This window comes from Pyxicephalus adspersus, chromosome 5 (genome assembly GCF_032062135.1).
Source record: "Pyxicephalus adspersus chromosome 5, UCB_Pads_2.0, whole genome shotgun sequence".
NCBI classification, from domain to species: domain Eukaryota; kingdom Metazoa; phylum Chordata; class Amphibia; order Anura; family Pyxicephalidae; genus Pyxicephalus; species Pyxicephalus adspersus.
The window spans coordinates 65,306,301-65,332,027 of NC_092862.1; the positions used below are offsets into that span (position 1 = coordinate 65,306,301).

Consider the following 25,727-nt stretch of genomic DNA (forward strand, 5'->3'; position numbering starts at 1 on the left):
CCACACCTGCTCTGTATGGGGAATATTGTTCCTCCCTTCCCTGTTCCTTCTGGCTAGAACCTTTGTTCCCCTCAGTACTCTTCAGGCCTACAACACCACTCCTAGAACATGGCGGTGACTGGGGATTTTGCAGCTGTTGCAGCGCTAAGTGTTACTTTGGCAGGGAAGCCAGCCATAATGACTTATTATGATAACCCAGACAGGCATTTATGTATGGGAAGTATTTTGGGGTGGACAACACACAGCCCACAGGCTATACATTATATTGCCTCAACCATCTTCCTCTAAGCCACGCCCACTCCTGGCACCTTGCCCTCCACATAGATGTCTTCTCATGTCTCCCATGTTAGGAGTTCTATGAGACAAGCCCTGTCCTGTATAATAGCACAGCAGCCATAACTGTACAATGTTTCGTTTTATAGCCGCAGTGCTGACAGGAAAGTGAGACGTATGGCCACTAGAGGGCGGCGGCGAGCCTGTAAACAAGAAGGCAGCATAGGAGGAGACAGCGCAGAGCGGGCGGACAGAGCGTCATCAGGGAGCAGCTCCAGCTGTTACTGAGTGATCTCTGACAAGTCCCTGGCAAAGCCTGAATCCCAGGGATACGAGCTGACACTCACTAGCCTCTCCTGCAGCCCCGACTACACATGTGCTAGCAGGAACACACATTTAGCAACATTACAGCTGAGCAAGCCTTGCTTCCTGTTGTGCTTGTAAGTGCAGCCCAGCCACAGCAATGGGTAATGGAATGAACAAGGTATTGTAAACCTGCATGGCTTTTATCATTTATATTTATCAGTATATTGTGTCAGCTTCTTAGGATGTGACTTCCATGGCTGAGAATGAGAACCATGCTGTGTTCAGATTACACAGATCTGCCACACATTGTGTGCATTGGCAGCCATTGCAGGGGCAGAGTGGGTGTACATGGTGAGTGATGCCATACACCCAGCATGGTGATCAGAGGGGTGTGCCAGGCATGGGCTAGGCTTACACATGCTTCCAATAGAAATGCACATGTGTTCTATTATGTGGTCAGGCATGGCTTCACCTAGAGCTAAGCCTTACCACCAAAATGTTACAAAAAGCTTTGCCATGTGCTTTCAATGTTTGTATATTTTCCAACTTAAAATAACTCCTGGTGATCTTTCCATGGGGATCCGGATGTTATAGGATGACAAGTGTTATCCAACTTTGTCCCTGCTGTCACATGGACCCCGGATGGAGACTACAAAAGCCATGCCAATACACCACACAGGTGTGGTCTGCTGTTGTCACTATCGGGAAGCCGCACCAAAATAATGGCATGGAGACAGGAATTGGCTAATGTTAAATAAGCTGAGATGAAATGTTTTATGTAAAACAAACAAAAGGTATTTGTGCGGATGTGCACTATTTAAATGCCATCCAGTTGGGGATTACATCTATTTGGAGTTCATGATGGGCTTGGAGATGGCTCAACCTATTACAGGGCGAGAAATAAACTTGATGAGTGCCCATGCATGTGTTTTGGAAATGTAACTACCTTCTTTCTATCTTGTTTAAAAACAATATAAAATACTTAAAATCTTGGGGCTGTGATCATTGGTATTCCATTTGTGGTAGTTTCTTGCACAACTATGTTGTTGAGAAATAACTTGCAGCTTCTCATGATCTTCTGAAAGGTCATTTCCAGCCAATTTCTCTTTTTTTTACTTGGTTAAAGTGGGAAAGTTTTATTTTTGTGTTATTTCTATTTCTATCTTTGACCCCGCTGAAGGAATGATCTTCATGTCCAGTGACGCTCCAACAAGAAATGAGGAATCATCACCAGGAGAAGAGGGCATGGACAGCAATAAAACCATTGGGAAAGGTGTTATTTTCCCACATGCAGAGATTTCTTTATTTTTATGTCCTCACAGGACGAGGGGGAAAATATCTCCAATTGGGATAGCACAATATACTGGAAGAGGCTTTAACCTAAATGAAAAGCTGTGGCTGAATCTGATCTAAGCATCATAGAAGGCCCAGTTCTTGTCTGGATCAGGTCTTGGGGTACACCTAAAGACAGCACATGTTTTGTAGGTTTACCCTGATAATTGTAGACATGCATGAGAATAATTAATTTGGTAAACCTGATCTAATAGAATACTCATGGTGCTGAGTTACTTAGTAAAATCATTCTGTTTTTTTTATTGCTGAGCACCATTTATTTATTATTGTTACGCTTTTATAGTGATGGGTGACATCCGTACATCATCTTTCAACAAGAACGCAAGATAGGGGCAGTAAGCCTGAGTAATAAATGTCTCCAGAACAAGTTATGGTCATGACAACCAGCCAGTCCTCTGTATTTCTAATTTTTAAGATGGAGCAAGTTGTTGTGCTCATTAGGACGGCTCTATTTACATTGTATACATTTACGCCACAGTAAATCATTTATCTTTTCAACGGGAAGCGCTGTAGTTCTGTCTGCACTTTGACATATCTCAAAATAACAGCTTGACAGATTTGGCCTACTTTATATAGACATCCAAGCATTGAAATGTTCATTTTACAGGGTCCATTTATAAAGCAGGTGATGAAGATCAGTGGAAATTGTTCATTATAGTGCAGCCTTGCATTTCTTGCTTGTCATTGGGAAATTCTTGGGGTGTAGGTAGATCAATTTGGCACTGCTCAAGCAAAGGAAAGGGAAATTACTTTTTCGTTTTGAAGTAGTAGAACATGTTAATTTTACAAAGGATACCCAATCATGTGCAAGTAGAAAAACTGAATTTTGCTTATACATGATCTGATGATTGAGGAGAACAAAGTTGTACCTCATTTACTAAGGTTCAGAATGTTTTCCCATACATGTTGTATTTTCCTATATTCCTGCATACTAGCTGCAATGTAAAATCCATTACGAAGAAATTCTGGGGGGAAGAGTACAAACATTACATGACCATCACATCAGGAGTGGCTATCTAACACAAATCAAGGAGAGTTTTGTGTAATTTCTGTAATTAGATATATACAGTGGGTATTGAGAGATGACGGAACTTAAGTTGATTACTGATGGGGAAAGGTTATTTTAGGCATTTGAGGTTTTGGATATTGCATGGCTGGAACCAAGAATATTGTTGTACAAAAATATAAGGTTTCTATTCAGCTATAAGCATTGGCATATGTGCGGACTGGATGTCCATTTTGAGTGACTGATATCAGCATTAGTTCATTAAGTCATCACTATGATTGGTTAGGTTTCTGCAGATGGAGGTATTCGCTGAAAAAAGGATTTTAGGTTACCTGATTTACCCTGCTACCATTTTCAACAGGATACAAGTTTTGTTGCTGAAAACTGAACATTTTTCATTTTCACTAAAAAATGATATATGCATGTCATGGAACTTGCGTGAAGTTAGTTGTCTACCTAGAAAAGGTGCCAGATATTACCTGTACACCTCCAAAGTGCATAGTTTCCTATTGACCCTAAGTCCAGCCCAGGCAACAAGTATACTTTCAACCCCAAACTTGTTATATTAGCTGTACCTGGTGCTGTACTGTCTTCACAAAGAAAACCTTTGTCCAATTTCTGTTTTTGCACATTGTCACTGAGGCCCCATCCATCCCTATAAGATGGCTGTACTCTGCAGGACTACTGGAAGCAACTGGTTGGGGGGAGTCCCTTTAATTTCTGTGCTAGGGATGCAACTGGAAGTGTAGGGAATGCTTCTTTTATCCTGTAGTCACCAGAACAGCTTTCTCTATTGGAATATTTACCCCTATTTCTTGTTTTGGTAATAATTTTACAGTTTATCACATTCTGTCTCTGTGACAATGGTGACCAAGACAGAAACAGAAGATGAATCACTCCAGCGGAGATGTAGACAGCAGTAAAACCATGCACAAAAGTACATCCTCTTTCTAATACATATCGGGACATAATCATCTGGCCCTGAGCAGGTTCTGAAATGATTTATATTTAATCTCAGGTGTTAAACATCACAACATTTCATCCTGTCATTTTTTATTTACAAAAAATTAAGCCAAAATGTATAAGCCATGTGTGAAAAATGAACACCACACGACTCAGTAGCTTGTAGAATTACCTTAAGCAGCAAAAAAATTAAAGTTATTTTCTATGTGACTTCAGACTCTCACATCATTTTTGAGTAAATTAAGGTTTGCGGCATTCCTTTATGCACAACTTTCTTAAGGTCCTGACTTAGCATGTCAGTCGTGTTGAGGTCTAGACTTTTACTGGGTCATTTCAACACCTTGATTCTTTTTAAGCCAATTTGTTGGAGATTTGATGGTGTTTGGGATCACTGTCCTGTTGCCTGATCCAAATACAACTAAGCTTTAGCTGTCACAAAGATGGCACTTTTGATTTTGTACTTCTTTGGTATACAGAGGAGGTCATGCTTGACTCAATGACTGCAAGGTGCCTAGGTCCTGTGGATGCAAAGCTAACACAATTCACCCTCTCTCCACCAATTTGCTTGGTAAGAGTTGTCCGTGCCGATATGTTGTTTGTTTTTATTTTTTGCCGAACACAGTGTTATAAATTATGGCCCATTCACAATGATAAACTTGGAGTGAGTATGCTGGGGCATCCAGTCCTGGGACTGTCCTTAATTGTGTCCACGTGGGGAAAATCGTTTTCTTTGTGGAATGAAAATCAATTGTGCTGTTGTTCATCTGATATAGTATTTACCAAATTTTTAAGACCTGCTAAGGACATAATATTAGTAATATTAATGTCCCCATATGCAAAACCTTTAGAATTGGATTTTCTTTTTCTTCTGACTTTCTGTGCAGGCCTAGTAATGGGTGGCAATTTTGTTTGTAAATTGTCTTTACCTATATCTGTATATGGCTTGATTATCCATCTAACATGACCTTTCTAAATACTAAGCTGTGTGTTGGTATTCTAATGTATTTCCGTTTTTTTTTTTTTTTTCTCTACATAGACTTATAGAGCGTGTTTATGGCTTTTATAACCTTGTTAAGTCTTTGAGCCTGTGTAATTACCACAACAATACAACACATCTTTTTCTGCTTTCTTGTTAAAAACTGCTTTTGTTGGACACATTCCATGTCCGGTTTATGCTTATTGCGCATTGGTAAGATATGAGTGTTGTGCTGGTCACTCACTGAGAAAGAACTACATATACCATACTCCCTTTCGATATAATCAATACTGCACATAAATCCTGTAGGCTGGCAGCAAACCAGCGCTTCATAAGCTTTTACTGAAATTATTGCACTCCATTATAGGGTATATAAAGGATGGTTCATCCCTGTAACCTTTAGACTTGTAGATAACTGCTGGCTTTTTGCCCAACAGACTTGCCCAAAGGCATGTGTCATTATAAGGAAATGTACATTTGTATGGCGGTTTTTATTATGCCAATGCAATCTCAGTCATACTTATTAGCTACTGTTCTTTTACTCCTCTTCTTTACAAAGGGTGTTCCTGTATAAATTATAGTGCCCAGATAAGCAAATATGTAATTGATTGCATTTGAATTAATAAATCTATTTTACATGTATCCAGTTTAATAAGTATTCCTAAAGAAGTGGGGTTTTGGATCAGAAAAATTTAGCTCCAATTTTGACATCTTTCCTAGTTTCAGTGACTCTTAGAGCTATACAGGCTTTGTTTAGTATTCAACCTTTTTGCTTCATTTTTATCATATCTATGCCATGGCCAAAATCATTCATACGCGGAGTACCAAAGATAGAAATATCTTTACGCAATCTCTATTTAAAAACCATTGTTGCCAATTGGTAACACATAAACTACAATATCCAACATACGTTTCCCTGCTGCAGGTGTGCAGGACCGAGCCTTAATGGGGGGGGTTTGCATGACTTGCAGAAGAAATCTTTTGCTAAACATAGCTGAGGTTGTTGGTGATCTTAAGGACCAAGACAAATTCTGCAGTTGTTTCGTTTTGCATATCAAAGCACAGCTTGCTCCAAAAGTTAATTAATGTCTAGGCTCCATAAAGTTTTTTTTATTGTTTTGCTTTGATTGTGATTAACTCACAGTGAGGATTTTATACAGTAACTGACACCACGCTACCTAGTAATATATTGAGACAAACATCTGTCCTAATTGCAATTATTAAAATAATGTACCTGTTCCGACTTGCATACAAATTCAACTTAAGAACAAACCTAGAGTTTCTAACTCATAACTCCTAATGTAATCAACCTACCCAGCCTACCTGTATAGCTATCCTTTATGTCTGTCCTGTTTTTTTCCACATTTTCCAGAGTACAGATCAGCAGCCATTATGTATGCTTGGTTCAAATGTTTAAAGGGAGCTGCTACTATTGCTTTAAGGTTAATGCAGTCATGAACAGAGACTTATATTGTACTTTTTGTACAAAGCAAATACTCATAGTGGGCTGGGTGCTGGCTTCAGAACAAAGTGAAAACATTCATTTTAGAATTTTTTTTTTTCTTAGCAGTAAGAATAAATAGGAAGCTGCCAATTGTAATTAGCACAGCTACCCTACTTGGTCTTTGCACATTTCGCTCAATGCTGGGCGAACTTAGGGTGAAGCATGGTGAATACGAACATATCATTTAGATCAATAGAACTGCAATGGAACATCCTCTTAATATCTACACCAGAGATTACTTGGGTTGTTGCCAATATCTGGTGTAAATTTCATGTCAATAAGCCATTAGAAATATATTTGTGAAAAAAAGTTATGCTCAATACTTATTTCCTTTACTTTAAAGGAAATCTTTGCTAATTCAAAATGTGGACTGGCATTTCTATCCTTTATTCTTGTCTCTGGCTGCAGAAATACTAATCTGTTCTCCTGTGCAGAAATATAATTGCTTAGAAGGCACTGAAACTATTAGGACATGGGTACTGAGGCATGGCACACTGCCATGGTCCCTGCCAGGGTGGATTGGTTATAAAGAGCTCCTTTCGAAGCACTGAGGATATTTTAGAAAGTACTGCAGCTGTTAGGATATAGACATTTCAGCCATCCTGTCTGTTTGGGATGGGGACATTTATAATGTGACAGAAACAGAGAGACACCAAGGTGGGTGAAATCTGGAAGAATCAAAAATTTGAACCAAATTTGTGTTATATATCACTTCTGCAATGTTTGTCTCTTTAAGGAGCTGGAGGTTGAGGAATCCTAAAAAGTGAGTTTTGGAAAGTGTCATTACACACTTTTGGTAAACACACAATGCATATGAGTAGAGTCTACATATGTCACAAAGGCTGTTACATCTGATGTGTTTCTAGTCAAGCAAAATATTATTGTAAATATTGTCACCTGTCAGTTTTGTTTGTACATGTACCTCCCATATGCACATCTATTTGTACATGAAAGTTTGTATTGCAGGGAGTGCCAGTAGAATAACCTCATTTGTTTGAGCTTACTGTGAACCTTCAAAGCAAAAATAAACAAATTGGTAAACGTCACACTTCACATAAAATTATATGGCATATGTCAGCATAACCATATACTGTTTTGAACTGCAAAAAACAAACCATACCACTTACCATAAATAAAAAAAAATACTGGTCATGAGCCCATTCATGTTTTTTAGAGCATGAGTGTTACAACTTTTACAAAAACCAGGTGAAAACTACCTACCTTCAAATGTCACAAATCTCTAACCTTAACATTTGTCATAAGTCTTTGTTTTATTTCCTTATGTTTGACTTAAACCCTAACACTTAAAGCAGAACCACAGTTAGAAATGAAATTAGTACAAGCAGGCTGGTTCTTTATGGCAGAAGGGACATAAATTAAGCTGGGCGTGAACAGCTCAATGTACATATTGAAAGATTACAAGCGGGCAGGTCAATTTGTTTTATTGCAGAAGAAATATATCCTGTTCCTTCTTCAATAAAAATATAAAAATACCCCACCTGCTTTTTTAATTTTTAAGTTTTTATTGAAGTTTCTTAGGGGTTAATTTATAAAGAATTTGATGTGCAGCTCAGCATAGGAAGCCAGGATACCCAGCACATCCGGACATCTGCCCTGGCTTCCATGAGCCTGCGCAGGACATAAATCCACATGGCCAATCGCGATGGCCGAAGATCGAAACAAAGGGACGATAGTGACAGATGGAAGGGTGAGTGCATTTAAAAAAAATCTTTTGGGCAGGCAACATTATTTTATTGCAGCAGCCTGACCCTTCTGCAATAAAGAACCTCCCTGATCGCATTTTGATACACTTCAAAATGGTTCTTGGTAGGTTAATAACAGTCTCCCAATTGTTGTCCTTCTTAGTTTCCATCCCCTTTAAAGTGAAACGAAACCTGCATTGGTGCACACACTTTTTATTTGCGCCCCGATGATAGGTCCAGGATCCTGTTAGTGTGTCTCTCAAAGTCACCATCTCTCCCACTTAGTCCACTTCAGCCATTGGGCAGCCACTGAAGATGCAATTTATGCGCACACACTCATTGTCCCCAGCATTTAGGGCCTAAAAATCTCTTCCTCTAGGTGACTTTTAGTTTTTTGGCTTTAGTTACACTTGAATTTTGAAGTATCAAAACCAGGGACAGCCAGCAAATTTTGGCATCCTTCTTATTCATCTCCGTACATGATAGCCTAAAAGAACTCTTCTTCTTCTTCTGAAAAGTGCTAGTTGTTTGGATATAATGCTGATAATTTTTTCACCTTTTTAAAACCAGCGTTTGGCATATTCAGAAAGAAAGCCTCAATGGCAGCCTACTTATTTTTTCTTATGATAAGCTTACCGTGTTTTGTTAGATTTTAAGTGACTATATTAGATAGTTTGATCATTTAGTATGCACGGTTCTGTTGTATCAGTACTAGCACATGGTTTTAGAGTCAGACTAGTGTTGGCTGTTTTTAGCTGCTTACATCTTGTGTTTTGGTATTCGGAACAAGTGTAATACTGGGCATTCAATGGACCTATTTATATTTGCTGTTAGTCACTTAAAAATAGAAACAAGTTGTTCTGCTCTTCTCCCTTTGTGTGCAGTGGCATTAGGGCAAATCTGAAATGACTCCCTTGGGTCAGATTTCATTCCACTTTAAAAATATTTAGATTAAAATTCTTGTGGGGCAGGATATTTTACTTTTTAAAGCCACTCGTGGTTGTCAAAACAGTAGTTTGTTTATGCACAACAGTATATTGGGAAACATTGTTTCCTTTGGGGGGGGGTAAAGACGACTGTGATCAGTGCAGTTTAAGATTTGATGAAAGTAACCTGGAAAAAATCCCCACTGTTTCGCAGATACTTCATAAAGTGCTTGAAACACTCTGGCCAAACTCTTCATTGAAAGCATTTGGGCAGTCACTCAATGGATGTTTCAGCTTTGCTTCCATTTTATTACATTATGCCAAGTTGGAACTGAAGCAAACTTTCTGTAGTGACCATAAAGAATGCATTAAGCACATTGCGTTAATGCATTCTTAATGTTATCCAACACAAGCCACATTTTGGCATACTGCATACTGAAGCGTGTGGAGACTAAACCTTATTTTTCTGAGTATTTAAATTTGTTTTCTTCTGTTAAATTTTAATTTTAGCCATTGTGACTGAGGACATCCAGGGCCACCTGGATCATCAGTAAAAAGAGGAGGTGGATTTATGGTACTAAGGGTTTTTCTTAGCCTTTTTTTATTTCTACACTTGCCTTAGCCTTGGAAAACCATTGAGTGCAGAGAATTTCCATGGCTAGAATTATGCTGTGCCAAAAAAAGAAAAGCAACTGTGTGTATACTTTTAGAGCCCTCCACACTGTCATCTGTTACATTGCAGACAGCTGCTCATTGGAGGTCTGGTGTGAGGCATTACCCAGGTCAAGGATTTTCCAACTTTTTGCATGTTGGGGGGTACTTTGGGATTTCCTATTCCATGAAATATTTACATAAGTCTGATGTCCTGAGAAGATCCTAATTTTACCAATAAAAATAAAATATACTACCAGTCCCCTGCAGATTGCATACTGTACTATGGTACGTCTTTTAAATGCTATTAATTTGGAATGGCATTCAACACATGGCACAATATGTGCACCATGGTGCACATATTGGTGCAAAATAAAAAAAGATGTAATGTCTTATGTTTTTTTTTTTTTTTTTTCTTGCCCAGTACACATGTGGTATTGCACTGCAATTTCCTTGTGCATTTGAGGCTGTTAAAAAGAAAATGAATCCTTACTTAAACAAAAAACAATGACTTTATTCTAAATATAGATGGACCAGTATTTTTTCTCCTTAACCTGCCTCTAGAAATCACATATAAACTAGCATTAATGAGACAGCAGCAACAAAACCTGCTGGAGAATAATTTCAGAAGTCTTCCAACCCAAGTCCCAGAATCTGGTTATAGTTTCTGTATTTTAAATATTAGTATTTTTTTCCTTATCAGTATTGATAAAAAAAGAAAGCTATGAAACACAGTGATTTCAAAAACCGTTTTAATTTGGGATTCCACTAGAAAAAAAAAGTAGATTGTAAACATGTGACCTGTAAGTTTAGAAGGGGGAAGAGGGGAGGGTGGTTAAAAGTACATGTCACTTTGCTGTGACTGCTTAGCTTTAAGAAAACAACGCTGCTCATAACTAGTCATAAAGTGCCCTGGCTTTTAGCATTGAGTTTTATTTTAATTGAACATCACTAAAAGGCTTGCAAGAAAGCAATACAAAAATATTTCTGAATCATTAATGGAAATGCCACTTTTTAAAGGGAATTCTGAAAGCTGTATTATAAAGCCAGATGTTGGCAGGCTTGAAGTATATTTTAATAGATAAAGTAAAATGCTTTGTCTGTGCCTTTATCACTTCCTGACGGTCCTCCTGCAGTTAATCATACATACACTCTATCACATTTAGAAGCACCTTTCCCCTTCTATGTGTATCTGGTTACAAGGGTGATTGTTGCTATTTCTATAGGAAGTGAGTCCAACCCTGGTAGATTCCCTCTTATTTCTATGATTCCGGAAGGGAGACATTTAACTACTTTTCCTTGCCAAGCCTTCTCCTTTGTTTTTCAGTATTAATTTATGGCACACTGCATCATTTATTTTCCCTTAAATGCAAAGCTTGGTGTAGCTAGACAAGTTAAAACAATCACAGTCAGTTTAGGACCTCAAAGTACATTCTAGGTACCCCAAAAGGATAGGTGTTCACTGTCCCACAGTTAGTTTCAGCCTGAGTAGAAAAGCCCACCCCTGCCATCCTGCTGTGCAAAGAAGGACTTTTGCTTTCTGTGCGGAAGCAGTGGTCTCCCTGAAAATATCAGAAATGCCCCTGATAATTCAGAGTTCCCTAAACAGTAGGGTTTTGCCTTTTGTATAGCTGGAGCTCCAAAATAGTGGCGTGGGGGGTTGTCGGATGTCTGCATAAAGAGCAAAGGTATTTCCCTGGCGTAATAGTTTTTTCAACTCGGGCAGTGGCTCTTTTGTTCTTGATGCATCTACTGAGCTGATATATTACAGAGGGCACCTGATCAGCAACTACAATGTTTACAGCCAGGTGTCATTTGACAATTGTGAACACTCAGCAGAACTATTCCAGGTTCACCTCACAGAAGAGATTGGCTATGTAATTTACCTGTTCTTCACCATACTGGAGGTAGTTATTGTGGTCCCTGGGTTCCCAGGAGGAACAGAAGATTCTCAAAACCATGGGTCACAGGGTGGATCTAGAAATGACTGTCTCATTCTGATCACTTCCACAAAAATGCTAGCAGACTACAGATATATTTATAAGCATGCTTGTGGCTGTTTAGGCAGCTGTGAGCTTGTTTCAATCGGTTTTTTTTTTTTTTTTTTTTTTTTTATCTAGTGTCACTATAAGTAGCTGTAACCTTCGTCCTGGATAGTATCGGAACTAGGTGACTTGTGGCTTTCTCAGTAGGTTTCCCAGATGCTGCGCAGCCTTAACAGGTAATCTCTATGGCCTCTTGATTTACTGGCTGAACAGCTCAGAGGTCATAGGATTTTCACCCTTCTCTTTTAGTATGTCATTATACACCCACATTTTCCAAAGTGGCAGATCACATTACTGCACAAAACAATGTAGCTGCTTCCAGTTCTGTCTGGAGTTTTCCTTATCATCTAATTGACAGGTAAATTAAGTATATTAGGTTGCTGATAAAGGAACAGGTGAGAGAATCCCCCAATCACACACATTGTTCCGGGGTAAATACCGTGTTTCCCCGAAAATAAGACACTGTCTTATATTTTTTTTGGCTCCCAAAAACACACTAGGTCTTATTTTCAGGGAATGTCTTATTTTTCCATGAAGAAGACTACAGTACACATTTATTGTTGAAAGTCACTCATGATCACTCATGTTCCATTGATTGTCCCCTTCTGATCACTCATGTGCCGTTCATATTCCCCTTCTGATCACTCTATGCCATTGATTGTCCCCTTCTGATCACTATGAAATGACTGTCCCTTTCTGATCACTATGAAATGATTGTCCCCTTCTGATCACTATGAAATGAATGTCCCCTTCTGATCACTATGAAATGACTGTCCCCTTCTGATCACTATGAAATGACTGTCCCCTTCTGATCACTATGAAATGACTGTCCCCTTCTGATCACTCTATTTCATTGACTCCATTGTCCCCTTCTGATCACTTACCCGTAATTAAGTGCAGGGATCTCCGTTAGGGCAGGGATCAGCAGCTTGCTTCCTTGTTCAGAATCGCGGGGGCACGTGTGCAGGCTTTTTACTTTCAGTTTGGCTCAGGAATAGACACGCCCTGCAGCCAGCATCAAAGACACACAGGCTGCAGCCAGCATCAAAGACACACACGCAGGATCAGATATCTGGAGCTGTCTCGGTGAGTACTTTTTTAATTTACCGGTATGTATGCTTTTATTTTCTTTTTCCCCTAGGTCTTATTTTCGGGGTAGGTCTTATATTAGGGCAGGTTTACAAAATAGTGCTAGGTCTTACTTTCGGGGTAGGTCTTATTTTCGGGGAAACACGGTATTAAAAATAGTTCATACAGAATATACTTGTGTCCGACTAATGCTCAGGAAGTAAATGCAATAGATGTTGCAGTACCCATTGTACTACTGTATGTACTGAGGGGCATTGTGGTCACACTAGGACTGGACTGCAAAATGCTTCGACAACAAACTGGTATACTAATTATTTTTCCTACACATTTAATACATGTTAATTTTTTGTTCTTGATGGTATATGAAATTTTGAAATGATTTTTGCTGAACCAATGTTGTTTTTGTGTGTTTGTTTTATTTTGATATGTTTTCCCTGCCCAATCCCATTTCTCTTCTCTAGTATTGATGTAAATGTATTTGACTTGTGTGTTCTTTGGTAATCTATGTATGATGTTTTATTTCTGAAAATTCTAATAAAAAATATATGCAAAGAGAAGAATTTGTTTTGTAGTTCACAGACAACTTGGAATAATGAAAGTGACATGATTGCAGCAGGGTTGACGAGCACATGAAATGTTAAACTTACAAGCTTTCCTTTAAGATCAGTGGGTATTTTTTGCACTTGTGGAACAGATATAACAGGGCCATTTCAATGATATATTTAAAAAGGGAGCAAGAAAACTGAACCCCTCTCCTCAATTGACTTCTCCTCCCCTGGAGCTCCTAGTTCTTTATAGCTAATGCAGAGGTTGGCTGTGTCCATGATCTAGGGGAATAGTGACAGTACTGTTCTGACCAACCAACTGTGTAGATGAAATTTGAAATATAATTTAAAAAATGTATTGTTTTGCTTCTTTCCAAATAGTGGTCATGGAATAAAATATTGTTTTAAAATATGTTTTCTTATCTTATCTAAATAGTTTTACTGTACAATTATTGATAGCTTATTTGAATATCTTATGTTTGAAATATACATTCATATATTCATTCATTTCTGTTTTCCAGATTCTTCCTGGCTTATACCTAGGAAACTTTAAAGGTATGTTCATTTTCTGTTTATTTAACTATTGGTAGCAGCTTCTCAGGTCAAACTTTGCTAAAACATTGATATCCCTAAAGAGACACCAAGTACCTTGTGTGTGCAGAGAAAAGTGACAATGTTTCTGCAACAGGCCCCGTGACCTGTTTATACTTGCAAATCTTATGTTCTTTTTCCTGGCACTCGAATAATCAGGGTCTGTGACATCACTCCCTGTAATGTAACTGTGTTTGGACCTAGTGACTGGTTAGGTAGTGATAGTCTGAGAAAAAGAGTAAGAAAGGAACTTAATAAAGGAATTTACATTCTTTGTGCAAACACATCTAAATGACACCTATAATGGCACTATATGTTATTTCATATCTATGTAGTCCATAGAGCTCACAATCTAATGTCCCCTTGACAGAAGCCAACTAGCCTACCAGTATAGTTTCAGAATGTGAGAGGAAACCCATACAAAAACATTCCCTTTTACAATGTCCAATGCTTAGGGACTGTACATATGTCCTTAGATGGAAAATTGTTTGTCGTACTGCAGCGGAGGCAACATATGTCAGTGTTAGTGGGTTAATATGTCAGTTCAGGGTCTTTGCTACTGATCAACATTTTGGAGCTAAGGGCAATGTGAATATCCATTAACCACTGAACAAGCCACCTGAAAGGGCATCCAACAAGAATTTGGTCAGTCTACACCACAGTCGTTTTTCAACTGTAGGATATCAACTGTCAACAAAGCACAAATCGCATACTTGCAGCTCATAAGTGTCTCAAATTCCTTAGTTGGGTGGAGATGCACATCCTGGCTTTTTCTGTCATATTCATAATGGACATGGACAACTGGCAGGTGGCTACCTAAGCCATTAGTTTTTGTTTGGGGGGGATTTCTGGAGATCTTTTGCCTGTTCTGATTATGGTGAGGAAAGTCAGATATGTTTTTTGGGCAGGACCTAAGAACCCATTGGGCGATGTTATGGGTGTTCTGGTTTCAATGTGGGATTAGTACGGCATGATTTACACCTTTCCAGCCCTAACACTCCCAAGTCTACTTGGTAGTATATGGTTGGAAGTTATCCCTGTCATTATGGTGCTGCTGGATTGGCATGTCTTGGTACACAGATATTATTTGTCATGTTGTAGGTACCCCTTTGTCAGGACCTTTTGTCCAAAGGACCAGTATTTAAAACCTTTTTACTGTGATTTTATTGGCCTGGCTGTTGAGAGCCAAGTGCTGAGGAACACATGCATAGTGATAGTGCCCATTCTACTACTACTACTACTAATGTCTCTTAAAATGTACAATTGAACATTGCCTGACTGTTGTTTGTGCAATCAGACTGTATCTGGATTCTACAACATTTTTTCACAGAGCAGAATCTTTTTTTTTTTTTTTTTTTGGGTAGTCATGGGTAGGTCAAGGAAAATGCAGGCTACCTATTTAGCTATTATTTCCAGGTGTATTAGATTGTGCTCCAGTTTTATTCCTCCAAGGGATTTAATTTGTGCACGCTTACATTTGCATTTAAAATTTGCCACATCTTTGGTAAGTATGCTAGCTGACAATAGTCTGCACAAAGGTGAATTAATGTGTATTTTTGACCATGACATATTTTGGGTAATGACCACAGGAATGCCTGGCAATGAACATCTTCTGCATGAAACTGTTCATTGGGCATGTTAGAGACTCGTGTTATTAAAATACATTGCAATACTGCATTAATATATATATATATATATATATATAAGACTAGCACACCTGGACCATATCTCCATGCATTTTAGATACTTTTGCATGCTGGGTGGACTTCTTATTTTACATTAAACTTTTAAGTTACTTTAAAATGTTTAGTGATTTCAAATAAAAGTGTTATGCAGAACACCTATACATTTTAGATTTCCTTTATGATAGGACACACTTGTCAGGCTTGTACTCCATTTGGCATTGACAACTGCAGACTAATATATGTTGAACATAAATTCAGTCAGTGTTAATTCCACCTAATCGTATGTCTGGAAAAAATCATATGTCAAAAAGTCAAAAAATCATATGTCTGGAAAAAACTTCCCTTTGTCATTGGAGGATTTAAATTCTCAAATATATTGTTACTGGCAGCAGCAGAGGCTCATTAGAAACTCTCTAAGGTCCCTGGCTATATTACTGGTCATGTGAGTATTTGACTTATTTGCTTATCATACTGCTCAGTGTGCTATAAAAGCACAGGCGCTATGCTGCTAATCTCTCTAATAGATAACGGATCCCACACTGAGCAGTGAAGTTATGGCTAATAATACTCACATTCACATTTAGATACTGCCACCCTGTGCACTCCTTGAAACAACAAAACTATTCAAACTGATCTTTCTGCCTCCAAGTACTTTTTCAATGTCTGTGTACCTGCACAGTTAAAAAAAAAAAAAAAAAAAAAACAACCGGTGATACAACAATATCTTGAAACAGATTTGACCATCTTTTGTTATGAGAGTCCAGATCCACGAGCTGTAAGATAAAAAAAAAAAAAAAAAACAACAGGTCCAAAGTGACCAGCTACAATTGCACAAGTTTAAAGAGTCCCGATACAGGGATTTTAGGAAATCGTTTTATATATTTTCTAAAGCAATCTGAATCTGGCATTGCATAGGCATGGGTCTCTCCTAAGGTAAGAATCAGAGTTTAGAATAGTAATTTTTTTCAGGTGGGATCACATGACTGACTGCTGTGGGATTCCAAAACCAGTGATTATACCAGTATGCTGTATACTTCTTTTAAATTTTGTAAAAATACCTAATGCATTGTACTGAACAGTGTATTGATAGAGCCTATTGGGTTTATGCGTAGAGCTTGCTTGAAGGGAATCATTGACACTATTACTGTCCATGTCTTAAGTGCCTGCTTGTAGTTTGTGCACTAAGGCAGCATTGAGTGTGCGTTTTAAATTTAAAGAGAGTTTGAGGGAAAGGAGAGAATGGGCAGGGGAAAAGGGAAGTTGGGGGCATGGACAGGCTAAGAGGATTACTGACTCCCAGCTGGATATGTTAAGGTCTGGCTGTTCAAGTATAAATTTAGATGATAGTAAAAGTTCAGAGCAGTAGCACCAAGTGTTACAGAACTTTTCACTTGTGCCCTTGAGAAACCTAGTGAGCTCTTACATCAATTAATTGTCATTAACCTTTCAGAACCGAAGCAGGACAGACACAGGCAGCGTTACCCGGGTTAATCAGGACAGATCCTCTTTAGACCCAGAGGGTATAGGTATAATCAAGAAGATGACTGGAACCCTAAGGAGGGGATAATCGGTAAACCGTTGGCTAATGGTATTGACCTTATCCTAGAAAAGGGTCAGTTTGTCACATGTCTAGAAGATATGGAGCAAGCCCCCCTGAGAAAATCCACAATGCCAGCAATCGGGGGAAGTTGGCAAGATAACATGGGGAACATGTAGGGTTCAGTATCATCTGGTTTAGATTTTGTGTCAAGATTCTTGGTAGGTGTTGCTAATAGAAAGGTGGAGGACTTTTTTTGTTGCTGTTGGCTAAGCTGGACATCCAGGTGAGGTTCCCATACAGTATGGTAGATACAAGTCATCAACAACCATAAGAAGTAGTTTGTAGCAGAAAGAGTGAGGGTATGGTGAGTGAGGCCCAGTCAGCCAGTCTGAGCTACTCGTCTTAAATACAATTGTTTTACCTGTTAGTTTGATGCAAATTGAAGATAACACAACTATAAAGCATGGTGGTAAAAATGTTATGGTTTGAGGTTGTATTGCTTCTTTGGGGTCTAGCTTGCAGGCATCAAGTCAAATATGAATTCTGCATTAAATTAAGGTTGGCTCGAAGAAAACCTAAGTCTATCTGTCCAAGAGTTGCAGCAAAAGAAATCAAACTTGCAGCACAATAAGGATCCAAAATACTAGGAAATCTACCAAGGGAGAGTTTAAAAATGTATTGGAGGATTATAGACCTGCCTAGTCAATCCCTTATTTGAATCCTATTATTATGTTGTATATGTTGTCAAAAAGTTCAATGACAGACACTGGTAAGATGTCATGCCTATGTGAAGAATTTACTCTAAAGGAGGAAGTACCATAATTTCGGGAAAATATAGTATTTATTTTTTACACTGTATGCTATTAGGTTTATTGATATTTTTGTTTAATGGTTAAAAATAATTTTATTTAGGTATACCGCCTTTTGTTTAGGCACTATTTGAAGAAAATATTCAGTGTTTGCCTGTTTAAATATTTTGACATTGTAAATGCATTCTGTGGGATGTACGTACTTTTTCACATGTATGTAAATGAAGACTTTGTAATAAATCTAGGCCACAATGTCACACTGACAATTTGTAAGATTAAGATCACCCCTCTCAGCAAAGTGATAGCCTGGCTAACTAGGTCATTTGACTAATGTCTGGGTTAATTTTAGAATCTGTTTTGCTTGATTTTAGAGCTGTAGTTTTAGATTTATTATAATTGAAAATCTGAATGAAACTTACTTTTTCTAGTTTAAAGCGAAACTTTTTTTTTTTTTTCTTGTCCCTACAGATGCTCGTGATATTGAACAACTTCACAAAAACAACATTACTCACATTTTATCTATACATGACAGCGCCAGGCCAATGTTAGAGGTAAGCAGAGCTGCCTTTCCTTTTGTCCTCTTGTTGGAAGAATAATTTATGACATCCTTCCACATGTCTTTGTAAAACTGAACATACAGACTAAGGAATATCTTGAAAATGTTTTAATTCTAAACTACTAGCAGGGTTCAAACAGGACTTTCGATGAGTATATTGATTAGCTATTCAGCTACACATCAGGTATGCAGAAAATTATCACAGCCTTCTGCATTTCTAGACGTTATGTCATGTTGGCATTTTTAAATGGTTACATCACTGAGCTAAAACCATAGCTTATGTCAGTTCCCACACGCACTCAAGCTTTTTAAGTGCAGTAATCCGTAGCAGCCAGTTCATTTTCAGTAGTCATATCAAATATAAAATATTTGTGATTTGTTGCTGCTTGTTCCCACTTTATGTAATGCATATGCTTGCTGTTCAATCTGTAATCTTAAAGCAAACCTCTCCAATTTCTAAGATGTGTAAGTTGTAAAAAAAATTGTAAGATGGAGAAACATTTTACTGGACAAAATCACAAACCCTTTGAACATAAGTGTACCTAGAAACACTTTTTTTAATGCCATTTTGGTAACAAACTAGTAGAGAATAAAATACTGCAGGTCACCAGGGAGGTATTTTCATTAAACCTTCAGCAAATCTACATTTATCATATTGTATCCTACTATTACAGTTTTTTAATATCGTGTATAAAGTGTTAAAGCTTATCCTTTATGATCTGTCAATATGCAGTTAGCTTGTCAGGCTTTTCTACTGTTCATGTCTGTTATAACTAGGGAGTTTTACTAACCACTGCACATCTGCTAGGGACAGTTTAGAAAAGCTTCTTCCTGCGTGTTATGACTGACAACAAATTGTGAGTTAAGAATAGCTTGCTGGTAAGTGAGGAGTGGCTGACTTTTCTAAGATAGTTTATGGGTTGCTTTATACCTGTGTAGTGCATTAATGCCCTCGCAATAATGTGGTAATGGGTGCCATTTAAAATCTTACCAAAACAACTGTGGCATACTAAACACATTTGGCACCCAGATTATTATTTAACACCTCCTAATTCTCCTCTATATGTTAAAATTATTTTTTGGGAACACCATGAAATTCAAAAAATACTAATAGACTTTTTTTAAGAAGAAGAAATGCCAGTGAAGTTTCTCTAGTTTATACCGTTATGTTAGTAAAAAATAAAAGGAATAAAAAATTAGGGGCCTGTGGCATATGGTGTTCGACTGCAAAATGTGGAAAAAAAGGGGGTGCTAAAAAAAACATAATAATGGAATCTAATGGTGTTGTATGTAATTGGTTAGGAATACAGTAGTTATGACACACTTCAGTGTACTGAAGGGGGAATTTTCCCAACATCCATAACTTCACAATGTTTACTAAAATTGGCTACCCTGACAATACATTGACTACAAGTAGACAATAGTATATAACATGCAGGTATTTCTAAAATAAGCAGACCGTAAATGGGTGAATATTGCAATAAGTAGCCTCAAACCACCATTTGGGACAATAAGCAGGGGAAAATTGACAGTTGTAAAAACACACAGGCAACAAATGGGCAGTCATGGCAATACAGGGCCAACAAATGTGAAAAGATGGCAATATGTGGACAACAAACGATTGTGAGAATATACTGCTTAAGGTTCCTACTGCTCTATGAATATGTTCCCCCATATCACCTTTAAAGGGAACATTTAAAAAAAATACTGACCCAACTATATTTGTGTCTACAGGTACAGGTAAGAGTAACCTACCTCACCTGAGCTGTTGGGCTGTGAAGGTTGTACATGCTGGTTTTTAAATTTGGCCTCAAGTATAAAGGTTCAGTACATCTTGCATTTCTGCTTTTCTCTAATAATACCAGAGACTGGTAAAACGGGTTCTCATATTGCAAAATACTGCTTGCGTTTCAACCATGTTACAATTTTTTTTTTCCATTGCTATAACTGGTATTATTCCAGTAAATATGTAGAGATTGTCCCACTATGTTCCAGAACTGTGTACCAGATCAACAAAAGCATGATGCTCTACAAGAATAATAGTGCTGGTTATTTAGTCCATGGTTATTTTGCAGTCTCAGGTGAAAGCAGTATCACCTATTTCTAATGTGCCCCAGATCATCTCTGCTTCCTGGGGGTATTCATCATAGGATGGTATCATGGATTAGTACCAGAGACATTCTGTAGAGTTGTGCTCTGACATGTGGCATTAACCTTAATAAAATCTAACTTTTATTGTCCGTTTATATCTGATGCTGCAGTCTCCCAGTCATGGACTCAGCAATGCTTGCAAGTCCTCAGCAGCACTAACCTCCCTGCTTTTTGTTTCCATGTAGTTGGGTGGGTCTGTGCCTCTTCTTTATTGAATGAAGGCAAAGTACTGTAAGCTGCTTTTTAACTTTAAACAGCATTCCATTAGAGGGTTGATCCCATGGGATTGCAGTTGAAGATATAAATAGATCTTGATGAATTATTGTCTAAAATAAGATGATTGACCAGGTTAGATTTTTTTTCATACTGTTTGGAAGTTTTACATGAAAGGGAAAAAAATAAACTGGCGGGAGTTGTAGCAATGCAGGAAAAGGTCAATGTACAGTACTAGTCACTATTTCTCTACAATTAGTTGTGCCATACAAATAATTGCTCATTAAAGTGCTAAAAACAATAATTTAATAAATTATATGCTAATCTGACTGAGATCTTTGGGCTGCCTTATCAGACTGTAATAGCCATCTCTGGGCAAAAATCAGTCTGGTGGCCACATTACCTCCCCAGCCACTTCTAATTGCTGATTACTATAACTTTGCTATGAAGGTATGCTCTCTTGAATCTGCTATTCATGTCTCTTGATTGCACACATTAAGGGACCTGCTAATCCAACTCTGCAGAAGATGAACACATGATAGCCAGTCCCCTACTGGCTGTGCCTTTATGCTGATGTCACCACTGTTGGTCTTCATTTCTTTTCCAAAAAAGGTCCTGTGCAATCATACTAATAAATTGCTGGGAATTTCCCCCTAGTAGTAAGCTCTTCCAAATAGAAATACAGGTAGTCCCTGGGTTAAGGACATCCGACATATGGACACCTAGATAGGAACGGACTTCCTGCTTGTTCATGTGCAGAACGGAGGCTTGAAGGCAGCGGTTTGTATGACTTGCAGAAGAAATCTTTTGCTAAACACAGCTGAGGTTGTGGTTGATCTATAGTGGGGTGAGCTCTTTCTGCAGCCTCTTGTAACTCTTTAATGACCAACACAAACTCTGCAGTTGTTCCTTTTAGCTTATCAAAGCACAGCTTGCTCCAGAAGATAATGAATGTCTAGGCTCCATTTTGTTTTTTTTTTGCTTTGTTTCTGATCAACTTACAATGAGGATTTTATACAGTAACTGACAGCACACTGCCTAATAATATGTTGAGACAAACATCTTTCCCAATTGCATTATTTAGAATAATGTACCTGTTCCGACTTACATTCAAATTCCACTAAAGAACAAACCTACAGTCCCTATCTTGTATGTAACCTGGGGACTACCTGTAGCTTTAGAACATAGGATAAATAAATCAGTTTGGTTGTTTACCAGGCCTTTAGGTAAATTAGTGGTGCTAGGGTATGTGTACACACACAAGGTGAACAGGACTAGAACCTTGCAACAACAATTCAGTAAACAATTGTGTGTTTGCTACCTTTGTCCCGTGCAGACACTGCTGATCCAAGCAGTCACAGCAGAGGTCTTATTTTCATAGATGAATATATTGTTTTTTTTTTTTTTTTTTTTCAAAAAAAGCTGGCCTCAGGGTTTGACACCTGGCATAAATATGCACATGTACCCAGTGTCCTTGTGCGTGTTTGTCATGGCTGTTCTACAGAGCAATCCTGAAAATATACATTTTATAAATGCTGGCTTTCTGCTGTAAGTACATTTAGCTATCGCAAGGATAATATTGATGATTAATTCTTACTAACTTAGCCAACATAGCACATATGACCCCAACCCTACTTTTTCGGCAACATTTCCTTAAAGTATCCTATTTTCTTCTGGACTGATGCAAAGGACAGCTGGACAAATTAAGGTTCATCAGGGCAAATGAAGAAAGATTTCCATAGCTCAACCCACTGCCCTAAAAAGGAAAAAATCTTTTCGGATTGTAATAGAAGTAACCTTCGCTAGGTGACCCATGTGTCCTCCTGACCTTCTTGCTTAAAGTACACCCGTCATAGAAGTGCAGGACATGTCATTGCTGGCCGCTTGTTGCCCTGTTGTATGTGTAGCTTTTGAATTCCTTATTTCTATACCTAAATACTGTATAGAAGTAATCATGATAGCCAGGCAACTAACCTCATCCAAAAGAATGGCTGCCTTCATAATTTACTTTATGGTAGTTATAGGAGAACATCTGCTATTACCATACAGGTCACAAGGACATATTTACTAGAACGGTGACTTCATTTTAAAGTTGTGCAGATAATGCTGCAGCTAGGCTACTGGGGTTCTTAGAAGATCAGCATTATTTTTTATATGGGGTTTTAATAATGTACCAACATATTTAGGTAGTAGGTCTTTATTTTATTTAGAACACATTGGGGTCTTTTTAAAAAGCAGTAATTCTGGCATTCACTGAAATATTTCTTTGTGGAGAATAAATTTCCTGCCATTGAAACACACCTGGAAACCTGATCTGGAAGATTTACCACTTTTTTTTTTCCTTCATTTTATAGGTGCAGAGTAATAATATTTTGAATGGCACCAACATTGCAGCACACTGTGGTGCTTTGCAGTACAACATGTGGTGCAGGTGGGATTTTAGGTTTGTTGTGGTCCAGTAGTCCGCTTTAAACAATGCATTGTGGTAGTAAGTGTACAAAGATGCTGTGCTTACTTTCACTTTATGGTATGAGCTCTGGAGGACAGTCATGAATTTACTTTCACTTATTTATTTCTGGGATGACCCAAAGTGGACCTAAAGTCACCCTCCCATTGTTCCGTTGGGTTCAGAATCTTTGACTGATTGGCCAAGCCAAAACAACATAAATCCTGTTAATAATTCCACATGTGCAGCTGAGTGTGGATTTTAGAGACGATTGTGTACAGACAGGTGGTCAGTTTTGCAGAAAAGCCATTGCTTCTCTCTTCTGCAATTTAGTCTGAGTCTAGCAAATTGAGTCTGCATGCTTGCAATTTTTATTTCACTTAGGAAGAAGAAACTGTTAATGTGTAGAAATAGAGGCTTCTCCACTGTAGCTGACTGTGAAGAAGATTCATAAAATGTTAAAAGAAGTACCCATATCCTGGGATTTTTTTTTGTTTGCATTGTTTTTAAATGTTGCATCAACAAGTTGTTATTTGTGATCCGAGAAGGCAACACACCTCTTTCTCAAGTTCAGCACAGATGGTAGAGGCATCTAAATTCTGCATGCCCTGTTTTCTTTCCTCAGCATTTGTGAAAGACTCCTTCTGTACATTGGAAGGTGTGCCACACTCTTGGCTCTCTGCAACCTCATCTTAGTGCTGCACCTGTTGAATAAAGCGCTGTGCACTACAACACTGACAAATGAAAAACAACCGTGTCCCCAGGAAGGGAGTTTTCTCTTCCTTGATGAAAGTGGAAAACTCTTTAAAGTATGTTTATGTTTACTTCAAAACTACCAAACGGCAAACATGGAAAGCAGGCACCTGCGTATACCTCCCTATAGTTTGCAAAGTTCTGTTGGTGCACCAAAACTGGTCTCTGTTACCCACTATTGGCCTTCAAAAAATTGGTCTTTTTGACCAGTAGAATGGTAAGGGGTGATAGGTCCAGGTACAACCACAGAAGTTTGTTGGAAAAGGTTTTGATGCTTTCTTTCAATATCTTTGAATATACTAATTTTAAATTGACCACAGTTTGGCAATAAATTAATTCATAGCCCAAACCGTTTTTTTTTGAATGATAGAGTGGAGAAGGCGCGGAACTGCTGTCAGGTTTTCACCACTGCCTGGCAAAAGAAAAACTTGCCATCACTTCCTGTCATTCTAACAATGACTTCATTAGAAAATACGGAAACATTTACAGGGACATAGAAATAATAATTAAACATGGTCGCAAACAATACCCTATTATACTACGGGCTCTATTTATAAAACAGGGAATCGGACATTCCCTCGAAGATTTCTTTGTGGAAAAATTATAGGTCAGTGTGTTTCAATGGCAGTAATTCATTTCCACCAGGGAATGTTTGAGACAAGTCCGATTCCCTGTTCTCTAAATGGAGCCTCATGAGTACAAAAAAAAAAAAAAAAAATGACAAACGCTTCAAAAAAACAGTGAATCTTTTTTTGTTTTCTATATTAGTAATCTATCTTTCTAGAAATAGTGTTGGGTAGTGTACTGTACAAATTCTAAAATTGTGGTTCATTCAAATTTGTTCTTCTTGGTAGAGTTGCTGAGATGCAGCAATTTGGGATATATTTGGTTCAATAAGGGGTGCAGGAGATTGCAGTGTGCTGAACACACTAGATTCTGCTTTCAGTAAACCTGAGCGATCAAAGATTTTGCTACATTTAAAAGTCAAGACTAACTCCCAACAAATGAAAAGGTAAGAAAATAGATATGTTGGCTACAGGGAGACATGGCATTTATTTTCCCACAGATCTTATATTGATCCACTATTGAAAGTTAATAAACTTTAAAATATGCCAAAGGCTTCCGGCAGTAGGGACAAATACATAAGTATATGTACTTACAACTAAAGTTGCCAAAGCCTATTTTTATTTTTTTACTACTTTAGTGCATTGCTGCCAATGGTTTGTTAAGGGGTAAGTTAACCTCTCATGAGAAAAATGTGCTGCCATTGTCACGCTGACCCTTTGGCTCTAATACTCTAAATCAGTGACCCAGGACAAGCATTTAGGAAATGATGTCTGATTCACATTATTTTCCTGGGCAGTGACTGTGATAGTACTTAAGCCAGACAGATTTCCTTTTAAAGTGCAGATGTCCTTTGATTGGAATGGCACATTGTCATTAAAGTTCCAGATTTAGAAAGATTTATTTTTCAAATTATATTTTATACATACTGTTCAGACCTGTTTTTTTTATATAAAAAAAAGTCCATTAGCTTGCAGCATTTGGTAGCATGAGTAACTAAAAGAAAGCACGGAACTGCACTAGTTTGTATCGTTCAGTAAATACAGAATGTAGACGTGCACAAAATGTTTCAGTGCACT

At 38.0% G+C, this 25,727-nt stretch overlaps 1 protein-coding gene across 1 annotated transcript in view; it reads left to right on the forward strand.

Moving 5' to 3' along the window:
• Window positions 1–503: 503 nt before the first annotated feature.
• DUSP22 (dual specificity phosphatase 22) overlaps window positions 504–25,727 on the forward strand; it is a 54,357-nt gene continuing 29,133 nt past the window's right edge. Inside the window, exons 1-3 of the mRNA XM_072411786.1 lie at window positions 504–757; window positions 13,862–13,895; window positions 18,434–18,516. Of these exons, the coding sequence (XP_072267887.1) occupies window positions 737–757; window positions 13,862–13,895; window positions 18,434–18,516 (138 nt within the window). The 5' untranslated portion in view covers window positions 504–736. The remainder of the gene's footprint in view (window positions 758–13,861; window positions 13,896–18,433; window positions 18,517–25,727) is intronic.